Source organism: Ochotona princeps, chromosome 5 (assembly GCF_030435755.1).
Source record: "Ochotona princeps isolate mOchPri1 chromosome 5, mOchPri1.hap1, whole genome shotgun sequence".
Lineage (NCBI taxonomy): Eukaryota > Metazoa > Chordata > Mammalia > Lagomorpha > Ochotonidae > Ochotona > Ochotona princeps.
Window position 1 is genome coordinate 49,851,877 of NC_080836.1, and position 25,739 is coordinate 49,877,615.

Here is a 25,739-nt window from a genome sequence, read left to right on the forward strand (position 1 = left end):
TTGGGGTAAAGAGCAGCTTTATTAAGTTATAAGTATATGGTCCATGTACATTTGTAGCTCATTTCCTATAAACATGGTCATTTCAAATCTTAAAATAATTTTTCTACCATGTAAAACCCAGCCTTCCCTTTGACTTTTGAAAATTATTGTATTTTGATCCTTGAGAGTTATAAAAGGGAAGCTGGACTCCAGTATTATCATTAGCTTGATAGCTGGGTCTTAGTCTTCCTCTATCCACAAAAACTGGTCCACGGCCACCTCCAGGTCCTTCCTGTGCAGCTTTCACCAGAGGATATATATATTTATTTGTTGATTCAGTCTCAAACTTAATTACTTCCCTGGCATAATCCTGAAATTCTTTCTCCTTTTCAGCAGCAAGAGCTTCAGTAAGTCTGCAATAATCCAGTTCTGCTTGTTTTGCCTGTTTTGCATTTATTTTATTTTTGGCCTATTTAGAAAGAGAAAATACGATTTTAGTTAAAGTATCAATTTTCTAAAAATGGGTATCATTTTCAGAGGTACAATTTTCTAAATTGATATTTTAAAAGCTTTGATTGAACTACATAACTTGGTCTTGAAACTCACGTTTCTCATGTTCAGAGTGTGGATTAATAAAACTTAACATTGGGCATTTGTGATCCATGTTCAAACAAGCAATAAAAGCATGAAATTAAGACTTCAGAAACTCAGCTGATTTTATAGACACACTTCAGTCATTTTTGTTATAAACTTTGGCGGTTTGGTAGGTGTAACGATCATTGTCAGCCTAACCTGTGCATTATCCTGAAGGAATTCAATCAACTCCCCAACATTCTGAGTCAAACCAAGACACAGTGTTTCCTAGAGGACGAGATTAACTCATCAGCAAATATCTGAATTAAAGAATTATACATTATGAAGTTGAAGCCATAACTACTGACATTTATCAATGTAAGTTAACTAGAATAATTACTATTTTCCAAAAGCCAATTTACAGTGTTCATAAAAGCAGTTTTTTACCTATTCATATTATATATTGAATAGATTTATTTTAGTGACTTTTCTATGACATTTTGGGTAACTTTCCATGTTGTCTTAATTAGCAGTTTTCAACTGTTGAGTTTATAAAAAATAAGTTATTTTGTGTACTTATGAATATATGTAGTAGTCCTGACAGTGTTTTTCAAAATAAAAAAATTAGGCAAATATAAATCAATAGCCCAAACTCAGTATTTTCCATAGATTGAAACTTGATAGAACAGAGAAACCATATGAATAGCAAATTTCTGTTAGTGCTGAAATTCAAATTAAAAGCTTAAATGCTGTTTGTAGAATTGATATCAGAATGCTAGTAGTTTGAAAAAAATACAAGGTGTCATTCAAGGGCCAGGGCCTTGGTGCAGCAGTATAACCATATCGGAGAGAGTTTCTATCTTAGCTGTGTTCGCAATTCAGCTTTTATATGCACATGTTGGGAGTGAAAAAGTGACTGTCCAAGTTGTGCTTATGCCACCTATCTGGGAGACCCTGGACTGAGTTCCTGGCTCCTGGCTTCAGCCTGGCCCAGCCATCACCACTATTGGCATTTGGACAGTACCTCGGTGGATTGAAGCTCCATTTTATCTATCTGCCTCTCAAATAAGTGTAAATCATTTTTTTAAAAAATTAAACACAGGGCCCGGTGCTACAGCCTGGTGGCCAGAGTCCTTGCCTTGCATGTGCTGAGATCCATGTGGGTGCCAATTTATTTCCCTGCTATCTGACAAACCATCCAGCTCCCTGCATGTAGCCTGGAAAAGCATTGGAGGAATCTATACCCACACAGGAAACCAACGGAAGGATGGCTCCTGGCTCCAGATTGGCTCAGCTTCAGCCACTGTAAATAAATCTTTCAAAAAAATTTAAATACTTGGGCCCAGTGTAGTAGCCTAGTGGTTAAAATGTTCTCACCTGGTACACACCAGGATCCCAAATGGGTGCCAGTTCTAATCCCGGCTGCTCCACTTCCCATCCAGCTCCCTGCTTGTGGCCTGGGAAGGTAGTCGAGAATGGCCCAAAGCCTTGGGACCCTGCCTGTGTAAAAGTAGATTTACAGAGAGAAGGAGAAACAGGAAGAACTGCCCACTGGTCCACTTCACAAGCAGCCTCAATGGCTGGAGCTGAGCCAACCCGAAGCCCTAAGCCAGTAGCTTTCTCCGTATCTCCTACGTGGGTACAGGGTCCCAGGTCCTTTGACCATCCTCGACTGCTTTCTAAGGCCACAAAAAAAGAGCTGCCTGAGGAAGTAGAGCAAACAGAATAAGGAGTGGCACCTATATGGGATATCAGCAGATGCAAGACGAAGATTCAACCACTAGACCATCTCACCGGGCCCCAAAATAAAATCTTAAAAAAAGAAACCTATTAAAAAACAAGGATTCCATTTCTGTCTGAATGCCACTGCCATCCTTTTGGTGCATCTGGTGAAACCCTGTAAATCTTAGACAGCGATGACAGTTCCCATTCAGGTTAGGTGGTAGAGCTACTGGAAATTGTCCTGGAGATTCTGGAAGTGAGATAGGGATGTAACGGCTGAAGTTATATACCCTCCAGTCATCCCTCCTTGGTCCATGGGCCCTCTTCTGCCAGTTGTGCTATCAGGAAACTGGATCAGAAGCGGAAGAGCCAGGAATTGAACTGACACTCCTACATGGGATACCAGCATCACAAAGAGTGGCTTAACGTGCTGCACCACAATCTTGGTGACCCCTGACATTGTACAACAATCAAGAGCCAAAGACAGACCTCTGTTAATTTTTAGTAAAACTTCCAGGGTAATTCATTGAAGAAAGTTTTGTTTACTAAATAGTTCTAGAATAATTGAGCATCTGAAAAAAAAATCTTTTATCTGATACCTTAAATCAAACAAAACTGATTCAAAAAGGTTATACCCAACATTTTTTTTAAAAAAAATGTAGAATAGGAGAAATCCTTTCATTTTGAGAGGAAGAGGAAATTCTCATTCACTGCTTCCCGCCCCTAAATACCCACAGTGGCCGAGGCGTGAGCAGCTGATCCAGGTGGCCCCTGTGTGAGTGCAACGGCCTAGGACTATTGTGCCATTGCCTTCCACTTCCCAGGGTGTGCATGAGCAGGGAGCTGGAGTTGGGAGTGGAGTCATGAGGAGAATCCAAGCCCTTTGGTATAGGGTCTGAGTTTCCCAGGTACCATTTTTACTAGGTCCAAAACCTGCACCTGGTACAAATACGTACAATCTAGTTTGTGGTTTTTTTTTTTTTTTGGACTTCTGCAAAAAAGCAGGAGACAAATGTTTGCCCTAGATGCCAGTGCACCGCTGTCAAAGTGCCTCGGTTAGACAGCCTACTCTGGATCGACTTATGCACATCTTTGAGGAAGTGCCAAGAGCTGCCGAAATTGGGTTCCTGCTGTCTGGGTGTGAGAGTTGGACAGAGCTCACAGCTTGCAGGTTCAGGTTAGGCCACTCATGAGTAGTGTTTGGAAAGTGAATCAAGGATAAGGGCATATTCACCTCAGTGTGGGTGTGAGTGTTCCTCTGCCCCAAATAACAATTTAAAAATACTTGTTCCTCAGAAGATATCATTAACAAGTAAAAAGACAAGCTACAAATGGGAGAAAAGATTTTCAAACATCTGACAAATATTCTTTCTAGAACATATGAACTCTTAAGGCTCAACAGTATTCTAGAAAAATATCCACGCATTTATAGCCAAATTATTTTTGACAAGGACACCATGACCATTCAGGGCAGAGGATGGTCACTTCAGCAAATGCTGCGGGGATAGCCACGTGCAGAACTGAGCTGTCCTCTGAGCTGTAAGACCATGTGCAGACACTAACCTGGAGGTGGGAGTCGGGTGCAACAGTGAAGCTGCTGCCTGGGTCATTGGCTTCCCCTACCAGAGTGTGGAAATTTGAGTTCCCAGTCTGTTCTCCAACCTCCTGCTAATGTAGACAGCAGGTGATGGCTCGTGCCACTCCTGGTGAAGAGCCAACTGAATTATGAGCCCCCAGCTTCTGCCTGTCCCAGCCGCCTGGCTGTTAGGGGCTTTAAGGGAATAAATCAGCAGATAGGAGATCTCGGTCTTTTATAAAAATTAATTTAAAAATTAACTCCAAAAAAATAATCAAAAACCTAAACTTAAGAGTCAAAACTATAAAATTACTAGAATAAACTATACAGGGAAAATTCCATAATGTTAAGTTTGGAAATGATGTCTTAGCTATGACATCAAATGCATTTTTTAAAGATTTATTTTATTGGAAAGTCAGACACACAGAATGGAGGAAAGATGGAAAGGAAGATCTTCCATCCACCGACCCATTCCCCAAGCGGTCACAATGGCCAGAGCTGCGCTGATCTGAAGCCAGGAGCCTCTTCCAGGTCTCCCACGCGGGTACAGGGTCCTAAGACCTCGGGCTGTCCCCAGCCTCTTTCCCAGACCACCAGCAGAGAGCTGGATGGGAAGCTGGGACCAGAACCGGCACCCATATGGGATCCCAGTGCATGCAAGGCGAGGACTTTTAGCCACTAGGCTACCGCACCGGGCTCCATTAAATACATTTTTTTTTAAAAGAGATGGATTTAATGTAATCAGTACAGCAAAGATACTATCAATGGAGTAAAAAAGTAACCCACGGGATCAGAAAAAATAAAAAATAAACTGCAAATCATATATGCTAAGTTAATATCCAGAAAATAAAGGATTTCTTACATACCACCATCACCAAAACCCAATTTTAAAATGGGCAAGAACTAGAGTAAACATTATTCAAAAGAAAATATACAGGTTGGTCTGAAAGTAGTGAGTTATCACAATTAATTGTTCAGTAATTTACAGCTCTAATTCCTTGTTCTACACCACCTCGCTCCACTACTGCACTAGACTAGTCTTAAATACAAACACACACACATACACACACACACCACACACACAAGGTCAATTTCATGAAAATTAAAACCAGTCAGATACTACTTCATACCATTTGGATGGCCATTTTTAAAAGGAAGGCAAGAAAGAAGGAAAACGGGAAAAGTGTTGTTTGCGACAGTGGAACCTGTGTGCATTACTGCTAAGGCTGCAAAATGGTCTAACTACTGCAAAAAGCAAGTGTAAGAGCTCCTCAAAGTTTAAAACATAGAATTACCATGTGATCAGCAACTCCATTCTGGCAATACAGAAAAGAACTGAAAGTAAGGACTTGAGCAGATACCTGTTAGCCAGAGTTCACAGAAGTCAGGAGGTGGGAACAACCCAGAAATCTGCTTACAGGTATATGGCTCACAAAGGGTGGTGGATACAGTCAATGGAATCTCAAAAAGAAAGAAACTGATACATACTACCACCTGGACAAGCCTCCAAGGGCTGTAGGGACAGGCAGATAGGGAGCTATTTACTGTTCAGTGAGTGCAAGCTCTTAGGATTGAGTGATGAAAAAGCCCTGGAGGAAGTTAGTAGCAATGGTCCATGTAAGCATGTATAATGCCCTGAACTGTCCGCTTAAAAATGGTGAACACAGTAGATTTGACCCTGGGTATATTTTCCCATGGCAGAATGTTAATAAAGATACAACAATAAATGGCAACAGGCTTGAGCAGACACTACATAGAAGAAAGCACACACAAGACCAACCAGAACATGAAAAGACATTCGTGACTGCAGCCCAAGCTACCACTGCACTAGAATAGGCAACACCAACGGCTGACAACAGTGCCATGTGTTTGTGAAGATAGCCAGCAGCCTGTGCTTATACAAAGGCTGGTAGGGTTGGAGAATGACACAGCCATTTTGGGAAAGTTTTAGTCATAGATGACATGATTGCCAGATCCTCTGAGGTCCACCACTCACCAGAAATCTGAAACCCCTAAGATTCCAATCAACACAGTCTATGGAACATTATAGTTAAACAGACAGTAAGGGGAAAGAATGCAGTAAAAGAAAATGAGCATTGTGGCCTGTCACAGGGGTGTGGCTATTCTTCATTACTTACTAAAGCATGCTAGCCAGTAAAGATCAGCATGTGTGTAAGAGGTAAATCTAGAATATATATGTGTGTGAGTGTACACATACATATATGTTCTTACTACACACAAGTTTCTGGAGAGGCAGAAACCTAGTACAATTCTATGGTGCATATTTATTGTAAAAAACAACAACGTATAAACATTTAGGAATAATTACCATCTGCTGAATGTGGGCGTCTTGAATTTCTCGGCGCTCCTTGTCAGCTCTGTTTTTTTTCTCCTTTTCATGCTCCTTGAAAATCTGATCTGCTTCCAGGATAGCCATAAGATGTTCTTTAGACTCTATTTGTCTTTGTCTTTCTTTTTCCTCTTTATTTTTGATCTAGATGTTTAAAGGAAAAGAGGAAAAAACAAAATGAGGCTTACAAGTAGCCTGACTGGTTTCAGAGCTAACTTCTGTGAGAGGCGAACCTTTGTTCTTCCAAGGTGCCTTTGCATATCTGTAACACCTTTCCATTCGTGAGCCATACAAAATTATCAACTTAAAAATCAGCCTCCTGGGCAGCACAATAGTGTAGCAGTTAAAGTCCTTGCCTTGAACCTGCCAGGATGCCATATGGGCGCCAGTTCTAATCCCAGCAGCCCTGCTTCCCATCCAGCTCCCTGCTTGTGGCCTGGGAAAGCAGTCAAGGACAACCCAAAGCCTTGGGACACTGCACCTGTGTGAGAGACCTGGAAGAGGCTCCTGGCTTCAGCTTCGGATTGGCTTAGCTCCAGCCATTGTGGCTGTTTGGGGAGTGAATCATCAGACAGAAGATCTTCCTCTCAGTCTCTCCTCCTCTCTGTCTGCCTTTCCAATAAAAATAATCTTAAAAAAAAAAAAAAAAGAGCATGCTGTAGACTGAATTTTTGGTCTCCCATATGATTGTGTTGGCAGGGCCAGATCAAATGATTTCACACTTACATTGTCCAGAGGCCAAATATTTTCCAGTTTTATACAAAAGGAAAAGTCAGGCCCCGGAGCAGTAGCCTAGTGGCTAAATCCTCGCTTTGTACATGCCAGGATCCCATATGGGTGCATGTTCGTATCCTGGCTGTTCCACTTCCATCCAGCTCCCTGCTTGTGGCATAACAAAGTAGTTAAGGACAGACAGAAACCTTGTGACCCTGCACCAGCGTGGAAGACCTGGAAGAGGCTCCTGGCTTCCAATCTACTCAGCTCTGGGTGTTGCATTCACTTGGGGAGTAAACCAGAGAATGGGAAATTTTTCTCTCTGTCTCTCCTTCTCTCTGTAAATCTGCCTTTCCAATAAAAATAAATTTTTTTAAAGATTTATTCATTTTATTACAGCCAGATATACAGAGAGGAGGAGACAGAGAGGAAGATCTTCCGTCCAATGATTCACTCCCCAAGTGAGCCACAACGGGCCAATGTTGTGCCGATCCGAAGCCGGGAACCTGGAACATGTTCCGGGTCTCCCAAGCGGGTGCAGTGTCCCAATGCATTGGGCCGTCCTCAACTGCTTTCCCAGGCCACAAGCAGGGAGCTGGATGGGAAGTGGAGCTGCCGGGATTAGAACCGGCGCCCATATGGGATCCTGGGGCTTTCAAGGTGAGGACTTTAGCCGCTAGGCCATGCCGCCGGGCCCAAAAATAAATTTTTTTAAAAAGTCAGCCAGGGGCCTGGCGTGATAGTGTAGTGGTTAAGGTCCTTGCCTTGCACGCCTGGGATCCCATATGGGCGCCAGTTCTAATCCCTGCGGCCCCGCTTCCCATCCAGCTCCGTGCTTGTGGCCTGGCAGTCAAGGATGACCCAAAGTTTTGGGATCCAGCACCCATGTGAGAGACATGGAAGAGCTCCTGGCTCCTGGATTCGGATTGGTTCAACTCCAGCCATTGCAGCCACTTGAGGAGTGAATCATTGGACGGAAGATCTTCCTCTCTGTCTCTCCTCTTCTCTGTATATCTGTCTTTCCAATAAAAATAAATAAATCTGCAAAAGAAAAAGTCAGCCAGAAGTAATGCAGGAGCAAAAAACTATGCACATATAGTTGGTTTACTTTGGTTTCTGTCCACGGTATTTTTTAAAAACAGGAAACATTAAATGAAAACAATACAGTGATACAGACAAATGTACCTTTTAATGGAAAAAACACAAGAATGGAAAAGCAGGATCTTCTTGCAGCAGGGAAATATTTGTAATGAAAGTTAATCATTGCTATCAAGTATACCAATTATTTACTTAAATGTTACAATAAGCCATAGCACAATGACTCAATTTGCTAATACTCTCCCTAAAAGTGCTGGGATTTCATGTAGGCTCTGGTTCATATCCTGGCTGCTCCACCTCCCAATCAGCTAGTAGCCTAGAAAAGCAGTGGAGGATGGCCCAAAGCCTTTGGACCCTGCACCCATGTGGGCGCCCCAGAGGAGGCTCCTGGCTCCTGACTTCAGATTGGCTCAGCTTGGGCCACTGCGGCCATCTGGGGAGTTAATCTGTGGATGCAAGGTCTGTCTTTCCTTTTCATTGTAAATCTATCTTCACAATAAAAATAAATAAGACATAAAATATGCTACAAGAGTCAGCTATATGATATGTTTCTTTAAATGATTAAGAAATTTTAAATGTAATACATCATTTTTAGCTGACTAAAAATTTAAGAAATTTTATTTTTCTTTTTTAAGAAATATTTCAGGGCCCGGCGGCGTGGCCTAGCAGCTAAAGTCCTCACCTTGAATGCCCCGGGATCCCATATGGGCGCCAGTTCTAATCCCGGCAGCTCCACTTCCCATCCAGCTCCCTGCTTGTGGCCTGGGAAAGCAGTTGAGGACGGCCCAATCCTTTGGGACCCTGCACCCACGTGGGAGACCTGGAAGAGGTTCCAGGTTCCTGGCTTCAGATCGGCGCGTACCGGCCGTTGCGGCTCACTTGGGGAGTGAATCATTGGACGGAAGATCTTCCTCTCTGTCTCTCCTCCTCTCTGTATATCTGACTTTGTAATAAAATAAATAAATCTTTAAAAAAAAAAGAAATATTTTAAATATATAACAATCTTTACAGCTAAAAGGTTATGAAACATAGCGTTTCTTTGCATCTATAACCATATTTTAAAATACGTATTCAATTATCTAAAAGGCAAAGAGATAGACACAAAGATCTCCCATCCACTTCTGTTCACTCACCAAATGCTACAATTCTAGAGCTGGGTCAGGCCAAAGCTAGGAACTGAAGTCATTCTAGGTCTCCCAGGTTGGCAGCAGGTACCCAGCTGCCTGGGCCATCACCTGCTGCCTAGCTCTCAGGGTGGGCATGAGGAGCAGGAAGCTGGGGCCAGAGCTGGGACTGGAAGCCAGGTTGTCCGACGTGCAGGCGCCCTGAGGTGCTTCCAAACTTAGGATGATTGTCCACCTGTACCTTCTGTTAGAGAGTAAACATTTTCTGATTCCGAGATTATGGGAAAATATAATACAGTGTTTCTCTCATATCTAGCTAGTTTTTTGTCAAAGAAAAAAAGGGAATAGAAATCGAAAGTGGAAAGGTCTGAAATCTATCTATTCTTAATTATTATAATGGAACACTTTACCACAATGTCTCTATATTTTGCAATAGCATTTAATTCTGCTTGCTTTTTTTCATATTTTTCTTTTTCTCTTTTTTCCCATTCTGCTTCAATTTGTGCAATATCTCTAGCAATAATCAAATCTTCATTGTCCAGTTTTTCTTTCATTAGTTCACTCAAGAAATTATTTATTCTTTCTCTTCGTTCTTCCATCAGCCTATAACAAAATAATCATTCTTGTTACATTCTTATGAGCAACCTCTTCATGCATCCAGTATGATTTAAAGAGTCATGTATTCTACAAATTGTAGTTTTATAAAATAAAAGGAGCCCCAAACTCCAAATATGTAATTGTTTTTATAAGTATAAAATAACATATATTCTAAAAGCCAAAAGAGAGCAGTAAATATAATATGATCATGTGTATGTCTAGAGGAAATAAGTTTCAAATCTCCGTACTGGAAGATATTTAACAGTATGTGTATTTCTGCTGCTTACTTGAGCATTAAAGGTGTAGGCTATCAAAGACTTTAAAACTTAGGAAATAGTGAATAAGTTGTCTAAATCTTGAACAAATCCATCCTCTACATCCTGCTGGATTTTCCTTACAGTGCTTTGTTGGTTGCACCTATCTGTGCATCTCTCTCCCTTTACGCTGTGGAGCTCCTGACATCAGACTTGGGTCGTCCTCTCTCTGGCTGGTCCATCATAAACAATAAACACATGTTGCAACAAAGTCACAAATTTATCAAATAAATTTGCAAAGCAGTATGTAAAAATGGTAAGAAAGGACAAGGAAATTATGATCTAAAGTGGAGTAACGGCATATAGTAAATCACTATATAAGGCAAACATCATCAGAGATTTAGGAGTTAATGGAAAAAGGAGGGACAAAAGCCACCTTCGTAAGAAAGATGATGTTTCAGGCCTGACGTAATAGCGTAGCACCTAGAGTCCTCGCCTTGCACGCCCGAGGATCCCATATAGGAGCCAGTTCTAATACTGGTGACCCTGTTCCCTTCCAAAGTAAATCTTTGAAAAAGATTTTTGCCCTCAGGACTGGCACAGAGCCATAACGGGCTAATCCTCTGCCTATCTGTACTGACATCCCATAAGGGCACTGGTTTGTCTCCCAGTTTTTCCACTTCAGATCCAGCTCCCTGCTAATGTCCTGGCAAAGCATCAGAGGATGACAGAACTCCTTGAGCCCCTCTACCCACATTGGAGATCTGGAAGAAAACTCCGAGTTTCCAGCTTCATATCAGACCAGCTCTGGCTAGTGCAATCATTTGGGGAGTAAACCAGTAGATGGAAGATCTCTGTCTCTTCCCACTCTTTGTAACTCTGACTTCCCAAATAAAATGAGTAAAAACAAAATTCTAAAAAATCAAAGTTTGCCCTCATGGAATCCTGGCTATTGCTGGTGAAGGGTAGTAAGCATATATAACTAAACAAGTTAAAGGAGCAGGTTCTGTGTGCATTGGAAGTGAGCAGTGTACTAAAAGAATCCGGGGTAGGAGAGAACAGGGAAAGAGACAAAAGTAGCAGGTGAGATGCTAGAGATAAGGCTGTGGTCAGCTGGGCATGTGGACAGTAGAGCCCAACGGGCTACTCTTAAGGCTCCTAAGTTGAGATGTAAAACAAGCTGAGGATTCTGCAAGGGAAAAGCATGATCTAGTTGTGTAGTGCCATGTGGCCTCTGACTCCTGACTCTCCACCCCCATCCCAAACTGCTCTCCGAGTGACAATGGCCTCCTTCTCTGAAGGACACCTCATCTGAACATTCTATTGAATCCCTCTACTGATGGAAGTACCTAACATTAATGCCTGCTTCCTTTCTGTTCAAACTCTCCTCCTTGACATCTCTCTGGTTTTCTTCCAGTCTCTGAAAACTATTCTTTGGTCTTCCTATTATTCTTTCTCCATTTGATGCTTAAATATGGAGTTCCCCAGGAACCACCTCTCCTTCCTTACCTGCTTACCCTCCATTCCAACCACCACTTACATACCAATAGCGCACAGTCTTATCCCTCTGCTGGGCAGACCAGTACTTCTGACCACCTGCCAGTATTTCCAGCCAGACAGATGTCCTGGCCATGCCAAAGGTTCTTCACCTCTCATGCCCCACACTGAAATTATGTCAATAATTGCCCTGTTGTTCTCTGTTTTCCTCTGGAGGCCGGAAAGATGGTGGACATCCAGACCGAGGGCGCCGACCATCTTTCAAAACAAGAAGCAGGTCCTGCTCGGGGAGACTGGCAAAGAGCAGCTCCCGCGCTACTACAAGAACATCGGGCAGGGCTTCAAGACACCCAAGGAGGCTACTGATGAAACCTTCACCGGAATCGTGTCCATCTGGGGGAGGATCCTGCCGGGTGTGGTGACCAGATGAAGATGCAAAGGACCATCTTCATCCACCGCGACTACCCGCACTACATCCGGAAGTACAACCGCTTTGAGAAGCGCCACAAGAACGTGTTGGTGCACCTGTCACCCTGCTTCAGGGACGTCCAGATCGGGGACATCGTCATGGTGGGTGAGTGCCGGCCCCTCAGCAAGACCGTGCGCTTCAACGTGCTTGAGGTCACCAAGGCCTCCGGCACCAAGAAGCAGTTCCAGAAGCTCTGAGCCGCCGCTGCCCCTCCCCCACATGAAATAAAGTTATTTTCCCCATTTCAAAAATATAAATAGAAATAAAGGCCCTGTTCATGTATACACAATGAAACTGCCTATTCCTAAATGTTACTTTCATAGCCCAGCTTCTGAATTTTAATTTGAGATACCACTTTGCTTGTACAATCATTTTTAAAAGCTTACCTATGTGTTTCAGCTTCTTTTTCTCTGCCCATTTGTGTGAGACGCTTTTTGGCTTTGATGAATCTTCTGATCTTTTCATCTTCCTCTTCTTGCTGCTGCTGCTCTACAGCTTTGATGATATTTTTATCATTCAAATGTTCCTTAGGAAAAAAGTGGACAGTATCCAATCACAAAATATCTTTCAATGCATCAATACCCAACAGCAACCTACCCAAGGTTACCACTCTGGTTATTTCTCTCCTGGAAATTCACCCCAAAGAGATAATCAGGAAAGCGCATAAGGGTTTATGTACCATCCACTTCATCTCAGAAAAAAAAAAAAACTTGAAACAATCTAAATGCCCTAGAGGAATGCTTAACTAAACCATAAGTCCAATGACGTGAGAAGATAATGCATTCAGTAAGACGATCAAAAGAGCAGAATGTAAAATATCATGGTATATTCCGATTTCATAAATACATGCATGTACAAGTTTGTAATGTATATATGACTAGAAAAAGTGTGCCAAATGTTAAAAGTAGTTATCTTTAAGATTTTTTTTAATTTAAAAGGCAGAGTTCCATAGAGAGATAACTTCTGTATGTTGCTTCACTTCCTAAATGGCCACAATAGCCAGTGCCGGGCCAAGCCAAGGCCAACAGCTTCACCTGATCTTCCCACAAAGGTGCAGGGCCTAAGGATTTGGGTCACCTGCTGCTGCTTTCCCATGTGGATTAACAGGGAAGTGGATCAGCCAAGACTTGAATGGGTGCCCATATGGGAGGCCCACACTGCAGGTAGCAGCTTAACACATAATGCCACAGCACACATAATGCCACAGCACGGGCCCCAATTCCAAAATCTTACCTCGGCAGAAGCACCATCTTCCTGTAGTTCACCAAGATGAGGAACACAAAGGGAGACGGGCAAGGCACCAGATACAAGTTCTCCAAGCAAGTCAGAAAACCTGGCACAGTTCCTTTCCACACATACATGTGCATTCACGAGAAAGGTGGCATTGTAGATTTCAACAATGAGAACTCTTTAAAAAGGAATGCCCATGTATGTTACTATGGCAACCCTGGAAATCTGCAATGTAACCCAACGCTGTTGCAAACAAGGGCAAGATTCTTGCTAAGAGGATAAGCATGTGTATTGAACAAGTTAACCACTCTAAGAGCAGAGATAGCTTCACAAACCGTATGAAGGAAAAGGAGCAGATGAAGAAGGAAGCCAAGGAGACAGAGAACTGGGACCAAGTGAAGCTTCAGCCTGCTCCTCCCAGAAGCCCACATTGCCGGAGCCAACAGGAAGGACCTGAGCTGCTGGAACCCATTCCTATGAATGCATGGCCTTCTAAGTGTAAATAAAATCAACAGGTACATAGAAGACTTCTGGAATACATATAGAAAACTTTCCATAAACCCCTTCTTAGGAAGCTGTTCAGATGGATTTTAAAGGAGTAACCCAGCCAAAATGAAGATGCGGGATTCAGGAGATGGGAGTAGTGGCCCTGGAATGTGACACAGGATGTCCCAGGATGGCCACTATGCAGCAGCCCTAGCACAGATGCAGTCCAGAGGAAAGAAACCAGGAAGGACCCTGGATGGGGAAGACCCAAGGTAAGAACATTTAATATACTTAGCTGAACACCCAAAACCAGTAATGAATACACATATATTTATTTTTTTCCCTAAGATGTATTTGTTTTTATTTGAAAGGCAGGTTATTTACAGACAGAGAAGCTGAGACAGAGAGCTCTCTGACCGCCATTTCACTTCCCAAATGGTTGCAATGGCCAGAGCAGAGCTGTTCCAAAGCAGGGATTCAGAAGCCTTCTCCAAGTCTTCCAAATGGGTACAGGAGTCCAGACTCGTACCAGGCTCCCTGGTCTCCCAGACCATCAGCAGAGAGCTGGATTGGAAGTGGAGCAGCTGGGACATGGAACAAACACCCATGTAGGATGCTGGTGCTGCAGGTGGAGGACTAACTGGCAATGCCACCATGCTAGCCCCATGAATATACATTTAACAGATCTTACTGAACAAATGGAAAAGGCAGATCACAAAAACTGTCCAGAAAAGGATTTAAAGAATTGAGTCAAAACAAATGAAAGAAAAGGCAATTATTTTAATCATAGGAAAGGGAACATAAATGTAACCAAAGGGATATAATGACAGTATATTACTTGGCTTTGCACAGAAAAATATTTATATAACTACAATGGTGATCTAAGTAAAACTGTGACATGTTTAATGGTACAGGGAGGATGACAAGGGCAATAATGAAAAAGAGAGAAATCATCAACTATGAGGACTGAGAGATCGAAAAGATCCAAAACTGGCAAATCAAGAAACATCATTTAGAATTTGTGGTTTAAAAATCTAAACATAGGATATTTAAAATAGCATTTTCCACCACAACAAACAAATACAAACTTAGGAAATTATTGTCTCCAGGAGGCAAAAAAAAAATTACTCCTCTTTTAAGAAATGTGGGACTGCTTGATAAACATCAACTCTTTTTTTAAGATTTATTTATTTTTATTGGAAAGGCAGATTATAGAGAGGAGAGACATTGAGAGAGAAAGATCTTCCATATGCTGGTTCACTCTAAGTGGTTGCAACAGCTGGAGCTGAGCCGATTCAGAGCCAATCTTTTGTTTTATATTACTTAAAAATGAAAATGAATTTTAAAGAAAAATATTAAAAAGTGTGAAATAAGGACATGGTGTGATGGCTCAAGGCTAAATCCTTGCACTGCACGTGCTAAAATTCCATTTGGGCACTGGTTTGTGTCCCAGCAGCCCTGCTTCCCATCCAGCTCCCTGCTTGTGGCCTGGGCAAGCAGTTGAGAACGACGCAAAGCCTTGGGACCCTGCACCCAAGTGGGAGGCCTGGAGGAGGCTCTGGGCTCCTGGCTTCAGATGGCCACAGCTCTAGCTGTTGCAGCTACTTGGAGAATGAACCAAAGGATGGAAGATCTTTCTGTCTCTGCTCTCTGTAAAAAGATAATTAATGAACCTATCAAGATTATGGTTTTTGACGCATGAGAGCACATCCACAGAAACGCATGGCAGTTAGAGACGGCAGGTGTGTAGATGGAGGGATGGAGTCTCTTAGAAACACAACTTAAAGCAATTTGTTTTCTACACCCCTATTATTTTTAAAGGACATATTAGAAGTTAGGCAAAATTGCCCTAATTAACTATGTAAAAATTGTCAAAAATAAAGAAAAAAAAGTTAGGCAATTGTCTACTTGGGTTCTGGCCAAGCGTCTAAGAAATCCAATTGGAACTGCTGGTTCTTGGCTTTGGGCTGGCCTAGTCCTGGATGTGGCAGGCACTTGGGAGTAAACCAGTAGACAGAGGATCAATGTCTCTGTCTCCAACACTCTGCCTTTCCAATCAATCAATCAATCAATTTTTCTTTTTTAAAGCTACGCATTTGACTATAGTTTAACATCGGTACATTGTATTTTCAACCTACAAAAAACAGTCTCCTGCTTTCATGCATCTCTTCTTTCTTCTTTTTTAGTTTTTTCTTCATTTCTATTTCATATAATAAATTCTGTCGTTTTATTTCCTCAGCATCTTTTTCTTCATGCTTTCTCCTTCTCTCTTCTTCTTCTTCATGTTCTTTTATTCTAAAGCATAAAAAATTAAAGCAATGCAGAAAAACTGTATTTTTACAACATTCCTTGGATGCTAACCTGGGATGATTTAAAGCTGTAATAAAAATTATTAGTTTCTTTTGGGAAAAGAACAGGCATTGAAGAGCACTGGCTAAAACTAATCCAATCTTGGCAGAACTGCCAATACTTTCCTGTCTACCTAATTTGCTTCATTTCTCACTCAAAAAACTTCTGCCAGATGCAAATGTCTCTTAAGAATATTAAGAATGATGACATTGTACCGAAAAGTCCAATCTCAAGTTCCCCATCTGTAGTACTAGAAGTCATGCAACATAAGCCCTGCATCTAGCCCACCAAGAGATGTGAGGCTTGCTGAGAGAAAGGTGACAAAGGTCTCCTTGGCCAAATGCCACTTTAACAGTTATTCTTTCTACAGCCCAGGCTGCATAAGCTCTCCGTGCTGGCTGAAAGGTATGCCTCCACATAAGCAGTCTTTCAGATCTCCGAGAGGGGCTGTCTTCCTGCACAGCCCTCCTCTGGCACACGGGCCTCCATCTCTGCCTCTCAACCCATCCCACCACCAGGCACTCCCACCATCAGTAGTTTATTGCAGACCCCAGGTCTAAGGGACCTCTCATGGGCAGCCAGCTATGGCATGGCAGCACACACCCATGCTGCCTTCTTGCCCATGGCAGATTCTTGCGTTCTGTTGACCAGTCAGCAGATGTGTAGGCTGTTCCAATGCCACCTGGCTCTGGCAGGCAGGCATAGGGTACATCAACACTGAACAAACAACTGCAGAATAAAACTTCTTTCAGCACTCTATCTAGAAAATGCTTTCCATAGAGTTTCCCCATTAAACTTCAGTGATGACCAAGTTCCCTTTCCCTTTGCCAGGGAGAGCTAGTTGTCTTGAGTCCATAAGTTCACCAAGTTATTGTCAAGCCAGCTCAGGAGAGGAGATTCAGTCCTGACTGATTCCTCCGTGTGGACCAAGCAGCTTCAGAGTCAAGAGTCGCTCCATTTAGGAAGAACTAAGGAAACAGTCATCACTGGCCACAGTGAAACTAGACTTCAAGTTGCCCCAAGAAAAACTTAAGTTTCCAAGAACTTTCATTTATTAGAACAATGCAGTACTTTATTTCCAATATTTCTTAGAAATCAATTCTCAGGTCAACAGTCAAGATTTAAAGGAGCACGGCATAGTAGCCTAGCAGCTAAAGTCCTCACCTTGCATCCATCAGGATCCCATGTGGGTGCTGGTTCTAATCCTGGCGACCTTGCTTGCCATCCATCTCCCTGGGAAAGCAGTGGAGTATGACCCAAAGTCTTGGGACCCTGCACCTGTGTTGGAGGCCTGGAAGAAGATCCTGTCTCCTGGCTTTGGATTGGCTCAGCTCCAACTGTTACAGCTACTTAGGGAGTGAATCAGCAGACAGAATATCTTCATCTCTCCTCTTATCTGACTTTCCAATAAAAACAAATATTGAAAAAAAAAAAAAGAATAGGGTCTGGCACATTGGCTCAACAGACTAACCCTCCACCTCAAAATGCCAGTATTCCACATGGGCGCTGGTTCATGTCCAAGCTGCTCCACTTCTCATCTAGCTCCCTGCTTATATCCTGGGAAAGCAGTAGAGGATGCCTTAGGTCCTTGGGACCCTATATCCTCATGGGAGACCGGGAAGAAGTTCCTGGCTACTTGATTTTTGAAACTCAAAATCCTCCTCTCCCGAAATTTGAGTTTTCAGTGATCTAAAACTTCATTCCTTTTTTTCCTTAACATTCGTTTACAGTCTTAGTTCTTTCATATATTTCCCTCCTAACTGGCTGTTGAAGTTTCCTGACTTCTTGTGAGGGGGATTTTTCACCTACAGTATGTCATGATTTTTTTTTAAAGATTTATTATTTGAAAGGCAGGGTTACAGAAAGAGAGGGAGAGAAAGAAAAAAAATATCTTCCATCCACTGGTTTACTCCCCAAATGACCTTAGCAACCAGAAATGAGCCGCTTTCTTGGGTACATTAACAGGGAGCTGGATTGGAGGCAGAACATTCAGGACTCAAATCAGTGTCTTTATGGGACGTCATCACACACGTTTGGTTTACCCATTAGACTACAATGCCAGCCCCAGATACCATGATGTTTACTTTGTTTTTGCTTTTCTTCTTTCCTTCTTATGAAGACTTTCTGTATTTCCATTAATAGTTTCTCAGGCCCAGCACAATAGCCTAGTGGCTAAATCCTTGCCTTACATCCACCAGGATCCCATATGTATCCCTACTGCTCCACTTTCCATCCAGCTCCCTGATTGTGGCCTTGGAAAGCAATATAGGATGACCCAAAGCCTTGCGATCCTGCACCCATGTGGGCAACCCAGAACAAGTTCCTGGTTCCTGGCTTCAGATTGGTTTAACCCTACAAGCTTGTTCTCTTGTTTCTGTCAATACCATGTGACAATTTCCCCCAGGGGGCTGCATCATGCCAAACCTTAAATGTATACATGTGGAGGTCAGAACTCTTCCCCACAGCAATGAGAGAATTGAACCAGTCCTACAGTTCGTTGAAATTCTGGCCACCTAAGTCTAGGTTAGCTCAACCAACCCCATCTAACCCACAAATGCATGGGGTAAATGTTTATGGGTACACATCACTTGAATGTGTGGTTGTTATGTAGTATTATTTTGGCAACACTAACCAATCCATAATCTTTGGTTAAGGGAACAATTTGAATTTAACCCTTGTGACTTTTTTGTGCTAAGTATTTTAGTATGCATTACTTTTATAGTAAAATAGTACTATATTTATTACAAGAAAACGACAAGGTACGAACTGTTAGTTTGGATATACATACTGTTTCAGGTGATCATTAGCAAGAGCCACCCTTTCTGTCCGTTGTTTTTCTGCTTTTTCTTGCTCTTCTTTAAAAGCTTTCTGAATATCAAGTTTCATTTGTTCTTCCCATTTTTTGTCTGATTTTATCTTAGACTTTTTGAATTCAATCTGGGCATCACGTTCTTTCATAACTCTACTAAGAAGTAGTCCTGACTACAAAAAAATGGCAGTATTTTAAGAAATAATGTTTTTGCATAGATAAGCTAAATATATGTATATACAATGGATGCATAAAACTAAGAAAATTCAAGTATTACATGAAAATTTTTCACTCTTTCTGTTTGGTAAAATTGATACTGTTTTGCACGTTCAATGGCCTTCTTTCTTTCTCTTTGTTTGTATAGTGCTTCTTCCACATCAAGAATTTGTCTTTCTGCCTCAATTTCTTCATCACGCTTTTTTTTGGCTTCAAGTTTCTGTTCTTTCATTCCCTACAGAAAACAAGATTATTATTTTTCAAAATAATTTTTATCAACAATTGTGTACAACTATTAACTGAAGTGTGAAATTCGTACCACATTAGCAGGTGAAAAGATCAATATTATATTGTGCTATCTCATACAATGACCATACTATGCAGCAATGAAAATAATTGATACATGGGCCCGGCAGCATGGCCTAGAGGCTAAAGTCCTTACCTTGAACGCACCGGGATCCCATATGGGCCAGTTCTAATCCCGGCAGCTCCACTTCCCAGCCAGCTCCCTGCTTGTGGCCTGGGAAAGCAGTCAAGGACGGCCCAAAGTTTTGCGACCCTGCACCCACATGGGAGAGCTGGAAGAGATCCTGGCTCCTGGCTTTGGATCAGCGCAGCACCGGCCATTGTGGCTCACTTGGGGAGTGAATCATCGCACAGAAGTTCTTCCTCTCTGTCTCTCCTCCTCTCTGTGTATCTGACTTTATAATAAAAGTAAATAAATCTTTTAAAAAATAATTGATACATATAACATAAATGCATCTCAAAATAATTGTGCTGAATTAAATCTATAATAATAGAAAGTAGGTCATTTGTTACCCAGGAATAATGAAGAGAGGAAAGAAGGACTGAAAAGCAAAATTTGATTCTCACACACTGGCCTACTCCAAAAATACCACAGCGGCGGGGCTATGCCTGGCCAAAACCAAGACCCGGGAACTCAATCCAGGTCTCCCACATGACTGGCAGGAGCTCAACTATTGGAGTGATCATTGCTGTCTCTCAGGGTAGTACCACAAAGCTGGAGCAGGAGCCAAGCTGGGTGTCAAACTCAGGAATTCCAATGTGGCAAATGGGCATCTTTTTTTTTTTTTTTTTTTTTTTAAAGATTTTATTATTATTGGAAAGCCGGATATACAGAGAGGAGGAGAGACAAAGAGGAAGATCTTCCGTCCGATGTTTCACTCCCCAAGTGAGCTGCAACGGGCTGGTGCGCGCCAATCCGATGCCGGGAACCAGGAACCTCTTCCGGGTCTCCCACGCGGGTGCAGGGTCCCAATGCATTGGGCCGACCTCGACTGCTTTCCCAGGCCACAAGCAGGGAGCTGGATGGGAAGTGGAGCTGCCGGGATTAGAACCGGCGCCCATATGGGATCCCGGGGCTTTCAAGGTGAGGACTTTAGCCGCTAGGCCACGCCGCCGGGCCCGACATGGGCATCTTTATTGGCAGTTTAACCATCAGACTGCCCCTGCTGGTTATCTTAATTGTAATGATGTCAACATTCATCAAAGTATACACTGTAAATATATTTATATTATGTCACTTATTCTTAGACAAGCTGTTGAAACTGGCTTTTAATGTACTTTATGAAATTTTATGCACTGAAATAATCATAAAAGAAGCATAAGAGAAACAAGCAGAGCCCATGGATGTGTACCCCTGCATCAGTAATACTTACTGCATATGTATTCGTCCAATGTTTTACCACTTCTTGGGATCGCAAATGCATTTCCTTCTTGGCCTTCCTTTCTGCACGCAGAGATGCAGCTTCTCTTGTCAAACTGTCAAGGCTATCCTGAATCCTTTTCCACTCATCGTGTGGAATTATGGTGACCTGGCGGAGATCTACTTTGCTAGGTAGAAGAGGTGGATAGGAAACTTGGTCTTCTTCAAAGTTTCTTATTCCTAATAAAAATTTAAAATGATTATTAGAAAATTTCAAGGAGAATTTAAGTGCCTTTTTTTCTCAGAAATATTTATGCTGTCATGCTACCTGAAACTCAGTCCAAATGCTTAATGTACTCATGTTATCTTAATAGCTAGCGGGGCTAGTGTTGTGATGTAGCAGGTTAGGCTGCTGCCTCTATTCCACATGAGTGCCAATTCAAGTTCTAGCTGCTTCACTTCTGATCCAGCTCCCTGACAGTGAGCCTGGGAAAGCAGCAGCAGATGGTCCTGCAGCCACGTGAAGGCCTGAAGGAAGCTGCTGGCTTCCACTTGCCTCAGCTCTGGCCATCGCTGCCATTTAGGAAATGAATCAGTAGATGGAGGATCACCTCTTTCTGTGATTCCCTCTCTTTCTGACTCTACCTTTCAAATAAATGAATAAATCTCTTAAAGAAAAAAAAAAGGAACAGTTAGCATTCAGTTCACAAAAAGAAGACCTTGAAATTACAAAACATGTTTGTTTGCTCATTTCCTTACTACGTAAACTTTTGGGGGGAATGGATAACTTTGAGGATGCTCATCTTTTGGGACTGGACACCGCAATGCACTCTATTCAACCTCTACCCACTGAGGAGCAGCAGTTCAACTTGAGAAATGACCAGAGTCCCAAGGTGGATCTAATTCACTTCAGAATGTTTGCATCTCTCTTGCCAACAACTGTTTGTCTATTAATCAAATAACTCTCTATTAATCAAAACAAGAGGTGTATTCGCAACCTTTGGGAAACTTCTTCCCTTTTATTTTTTAAAGATTTATTTTTGGACCCAGCATGGTAACCTAGTGGCTCAAGTCTGCCTTGCACGTGCTGGGATCCCATAAGAGAACCAGTTCTAATCCCAGCAGCTCCACTTCCCATCCAGCTCCCTGCTTGTGGCCTGGAAAAGCAGTCAATGACAGTCCAAAGACTTGGGACCCTGCACCCACATGGGAGACCTGAAAGAAGTTCCGGGATCCTGGCTTCAGATCGTCACAGCTCTGGCCACTGCAGCCGCTTGGGGAGTTGGTCAGCGGATGGAGGATCTTCCTCTTTGTCTCTCCTCCTTTCTGTATATCTCACTTTGCAATAAATAAATAAAAATAAAATAAAGAGATTTATTTTATTATAAAGGCAGATTTACAGAGAAAATGGGATATATAGAGAGAAAGGTCTTCTGTCCACTGGTTTACTGCCCAAGTGGCCGTAATGGTCAGAGTTCAGGCCACCCAAAGCCAGGAGCTAATGCTCTTTAGGCCACAAGCAGAGAGCTGGATGGGAAGTGAGTAGCCAAGATAGGAACTGGCACACATATCATATCCTGGAGAAGACCAAGACCAAGATTTAGCCACTGGGCTACCACAGCAGGCCCACTTCTTCCTTTTTTTGGGGGGGGTGGAGAGACATTCTGGAGACTCTCAAGCTAGAAGTGACCAGGGAAAAAAAGATGGGCAGCAGTCATTCTAGGACACAGGAGGGATAAAACCTTGGATGCAGCTGTTAATGGCCAACTACAGAAACCAAAGGAGGCACCTGGGGCAATGATGAACTCATTGCCCAAAGCCAGGAAATCCTGCTCTAAGTGAATAAAGTTCCTGGCATCTTACATTTCTCTGAGGATTTACTCATTTTTTAAAAAGATCTATTTATTTTATACGGAAAGTCAGAGAGACAGATCTTTCATATACTGTTTCAGTCCCCAGCGGCCTCAACAGCCAGAGCTGGACTGGTCTGAAGTCAAGAGTCAGGAGCTTCTTCCAGGTCTCCCATGTGGGTACAGGGGCCCAAGGACTTAAGCTATCCTCCATCGCCCTCCCAAGCCATAGCAGAGAGCTGGATCAGGATGTGGAGCAGCCTGGACAAGAACCTGTGTCCATATGGGATGTAGGTACCGCAAGGCTGAGGATTAGCCTGTTATGCCACCATGCTGGCTCCAGGATTTACTCATTTTATCTTATTTTTCCTCCCTCTGGGTATCTTCAGACTGAATAACTGAGACTATCCAGGCCTACTGAGGTCTTGGCCACACCTTCAGGTGGGCGACACCAGCATTGCCCACCCATTTCCTAACTAATTAAGAGAGGTCGAGGGAGAGAGGGATTAAGAGGGGACTTAACCTCCCTTTTTTACAGCAAACTCCTTCTACACTTATGTCATGAACCCATCATGAATCCATCTACTCCAACTTCATGGCCTGATCCTCTCCCACGAGGACCCACCTCTTAACACTGCTGCATTTGGAAGTAAAGCTTCCAACACATGTTTTTGGCAGGATATATATATATTTTTAAATATTTATTTATTTTATTACAAAGTCAGATATACAGAGAGGAGGAGAGACAGACAGGAAGATCTTCCGTCCGATGTTTCACTCCGCAAGTGAGCACAACGGCAGGTGCTGTGCCGATCCGAAGCCAGGAACCAGGAACCTCTTCCAGGTCTGCCACGCCACTGGGCCTGGCAGGATATATTCAAACCACTGCCTATGATATTAACAATTGCCACCAGCCCTTTTGACAAGGATACTCCATGGACTCTGAGTCAAGTCAAATAATGACAAGCTTCAAGCCTAGATTTTCCCAAGGGCCTGCCATGCAAATAGTAACAGTTATAGGAGAAATGAGTTTTGGAGAGAATCAAAGCCTGGTCCGGCCCCTCCACAAAGAGCTAAGACACCAACTTTATCTGACCACTGTGGCTTTCTATGCTGCTGTGAGACTGGGAGAGAAGTATGGAACAACGGTTAGGTAAAACATTGAGGAACTCACTGCTAATATGGGGATTCAACCATTTTTCTTGGATAAGATTCCTTCAATTGTCACTGGCCTCTGCTTAACAATTGGAGTTCTAAAAAAATTGCTGGCATTCTCACTGATTTTTATAAAGAAAAGTATTTTTAGGGATATTTATTCTACAATTCCGGCCAATGTCCCCTACTAAATCCTTGCAGAATTATTACTTTTAACATATAGTTGTTTACATGTCTGAAACCCTCTCCCTTCGCTGACAGAAATGATAATTTAGCAGTGAGGCTCAAACAGAAGCTTCTGAGCCAGTCATCACAAAACATGAATATTTAGGCAAATCTTTTTTTTTAAAAGATTTATTCATGTTATTACAGCCAGATATACACAGAGAAGGAGAGACAGAGAGGAAGATCTTCCGTCCGATGACTCACTCCCCAAGTGAGCCGCAACAGGCTGATCCGATGCCAGGAACCTGGAACCTCTTCCAGGTCTCCCACGCGGGTGTAGGGTCCCAAAGCTTTGGGCCGTCCTCAACTGGTTTCCCAGGCCACAAGCAGGGAGCTGGATGGGAAGTGGAGCTGCCGGGATTAGAACCGGCGCCCATATGGGATCCTGGGGCTTTCAAGGCGAGGACTTTAGCCTCTAGGCCACGCCGCCGGGCCCAATTTAGGCAAATCTTAAGTGATCTAGTGCACAGTTAGAGATGAAGTGAATACGTGAGCCTTTTCAACACTTGCCACAAAAGTCCGGACTTCCTCCTCCAACATGACAATCCTGGCTGCTACTTACTAAAGTCTACCCACTGCCCAAACGGCCACTAGTGAGAGACCAGCTGGTTCCCTGCTTGAATCTGGTGCAAGGGGGGCGTTGCTGCTACAGAAGCCCAGGCAAGGACATGATGACAGTTCTAATCCCCAAGATTCTAGCTGTTATTATAACAATCATAATTTGGGGAGTTTACACACCTAGGAAACTGTGCCAGTTGGAACTGAGAAAGTTCTTCCGAAGTCCTATGAGTCCATTTTCCACTACAAAATCAACAGGCCGTCCTTATTACACTACCTCACGTAGCACTCTGTTTTTACACTCTGTCGGAGTGTTTGACTTTGGAACAGCGCTTACCTTCAGGGGCTTTAGTAAAATGCCTTCCACAGTTCTGCAGCTAAGGAATCCATCGATGCTTCCAAAAGATTCCAGTTTACATCGTGCATTTCACTCCTCTTCAGCCAACACGACTCCGGGCATCGCTGAGGATCTGACCGGCTAGTCCGCTAGGATTCTCTAGCTCCCTGTACTTTCTACATCTATTTCTGTAAACTTCATCGTCCTCACGGCCTTTCATCTTTCCCTCTTTCATCCATTCCCCTGGGAGCAAAGCTGTCTAACTTTCACAGAACCCACAGGTACTGGTGCTTTGGAACGGGGCAGAGCTCTTCTTCAAAAGGCAACCCAAGCCCTCATTTGGCATCCTAGCCTCTAGCCTGGTGCTGGGGCGCGGACAGGTGCAGAGCCCCTCCTGGTGCTGGAATGAGGCAGTGTAGCTCACCTGTGTTTTCCTTCACTCGTCCACAGCGCCGTCCAAAGTGCACCAGCATCCCTGACGACGTGCCCATGGCGCTCCCAGACCTGGAAAAGCGACTGTTAGCGCCGAGCTGGGCGGACTCCAGTCAGCCAGCCAGCAGACAGCCAGCCGAATGTTTCCCACGCCGCGTGGTTGCTTGGCAACGCCGCCGGAAGTGACGCACTATCGCCGAGAAACCGGGAACGCGCCGCGGTCAGCCGCGGGGCTGAGGAATTGGGGTTGCGCTTGCGCGGGAAGCGGAGGTCCCTGTGTGCTTGGGGCGGCCCTCGCTGGGCAGTTCGGGGCACTGTGGGGAACCCAGCTGGAGGACGCCGCGCCCAGGGCGGGCGACTGCCGGCGCCGGGCCTAGGCCGTGAGGTGCAGCCTCTCCGGTGAGCACCTCGCCGGGTGGACCCCCAAGTAAATACCGACTCCCGTCGCCGGGGTGGACTCTGCAGGTGTGTGA

The 25,739-nt window shown here is 43.4% G+C and overlaps 1 protein-coding gene and 1 pseudogene across 1 annotated transcript; one reads left to right on the forward strand and one right to left on the reverse strand.

The window, feature by feature from the left end:
* On the reverse strand, positions 1-25,433 carry CFAP210 (cilia and flagella associated protein 210). Its single transcript, XM_058664603.1, has 9 exons — positions 25,259-25,433; positions 20,723-20,949; positions 19,105-19,278; positions 18,807-19,000; positions 15,808-15,964; positions 12,340-12,479; positions 9,547-9,739; positions 6,180-6,344; positions 1-448 (listed from the first exon to the last, which is right to left on the reverse strand). Exons 1-9 carry the CDS (start codon positions 25,323-25,325, stop codon positions 104-106), a joined length of 1,662 nt encoding a protein of 553 aa, XP_058520586.1. The 5' UTR covers positions 25,326-25,433; the 3' UTR covers positions 1-103.
* On the forward strand, positions 11,660-12,184 carry LOC105941587 (small ribosomal subunit protein uS17-like; annotated as a pseudogene).
* Positions 25,434-25,739: the final 306 nt, after the last annotated feature.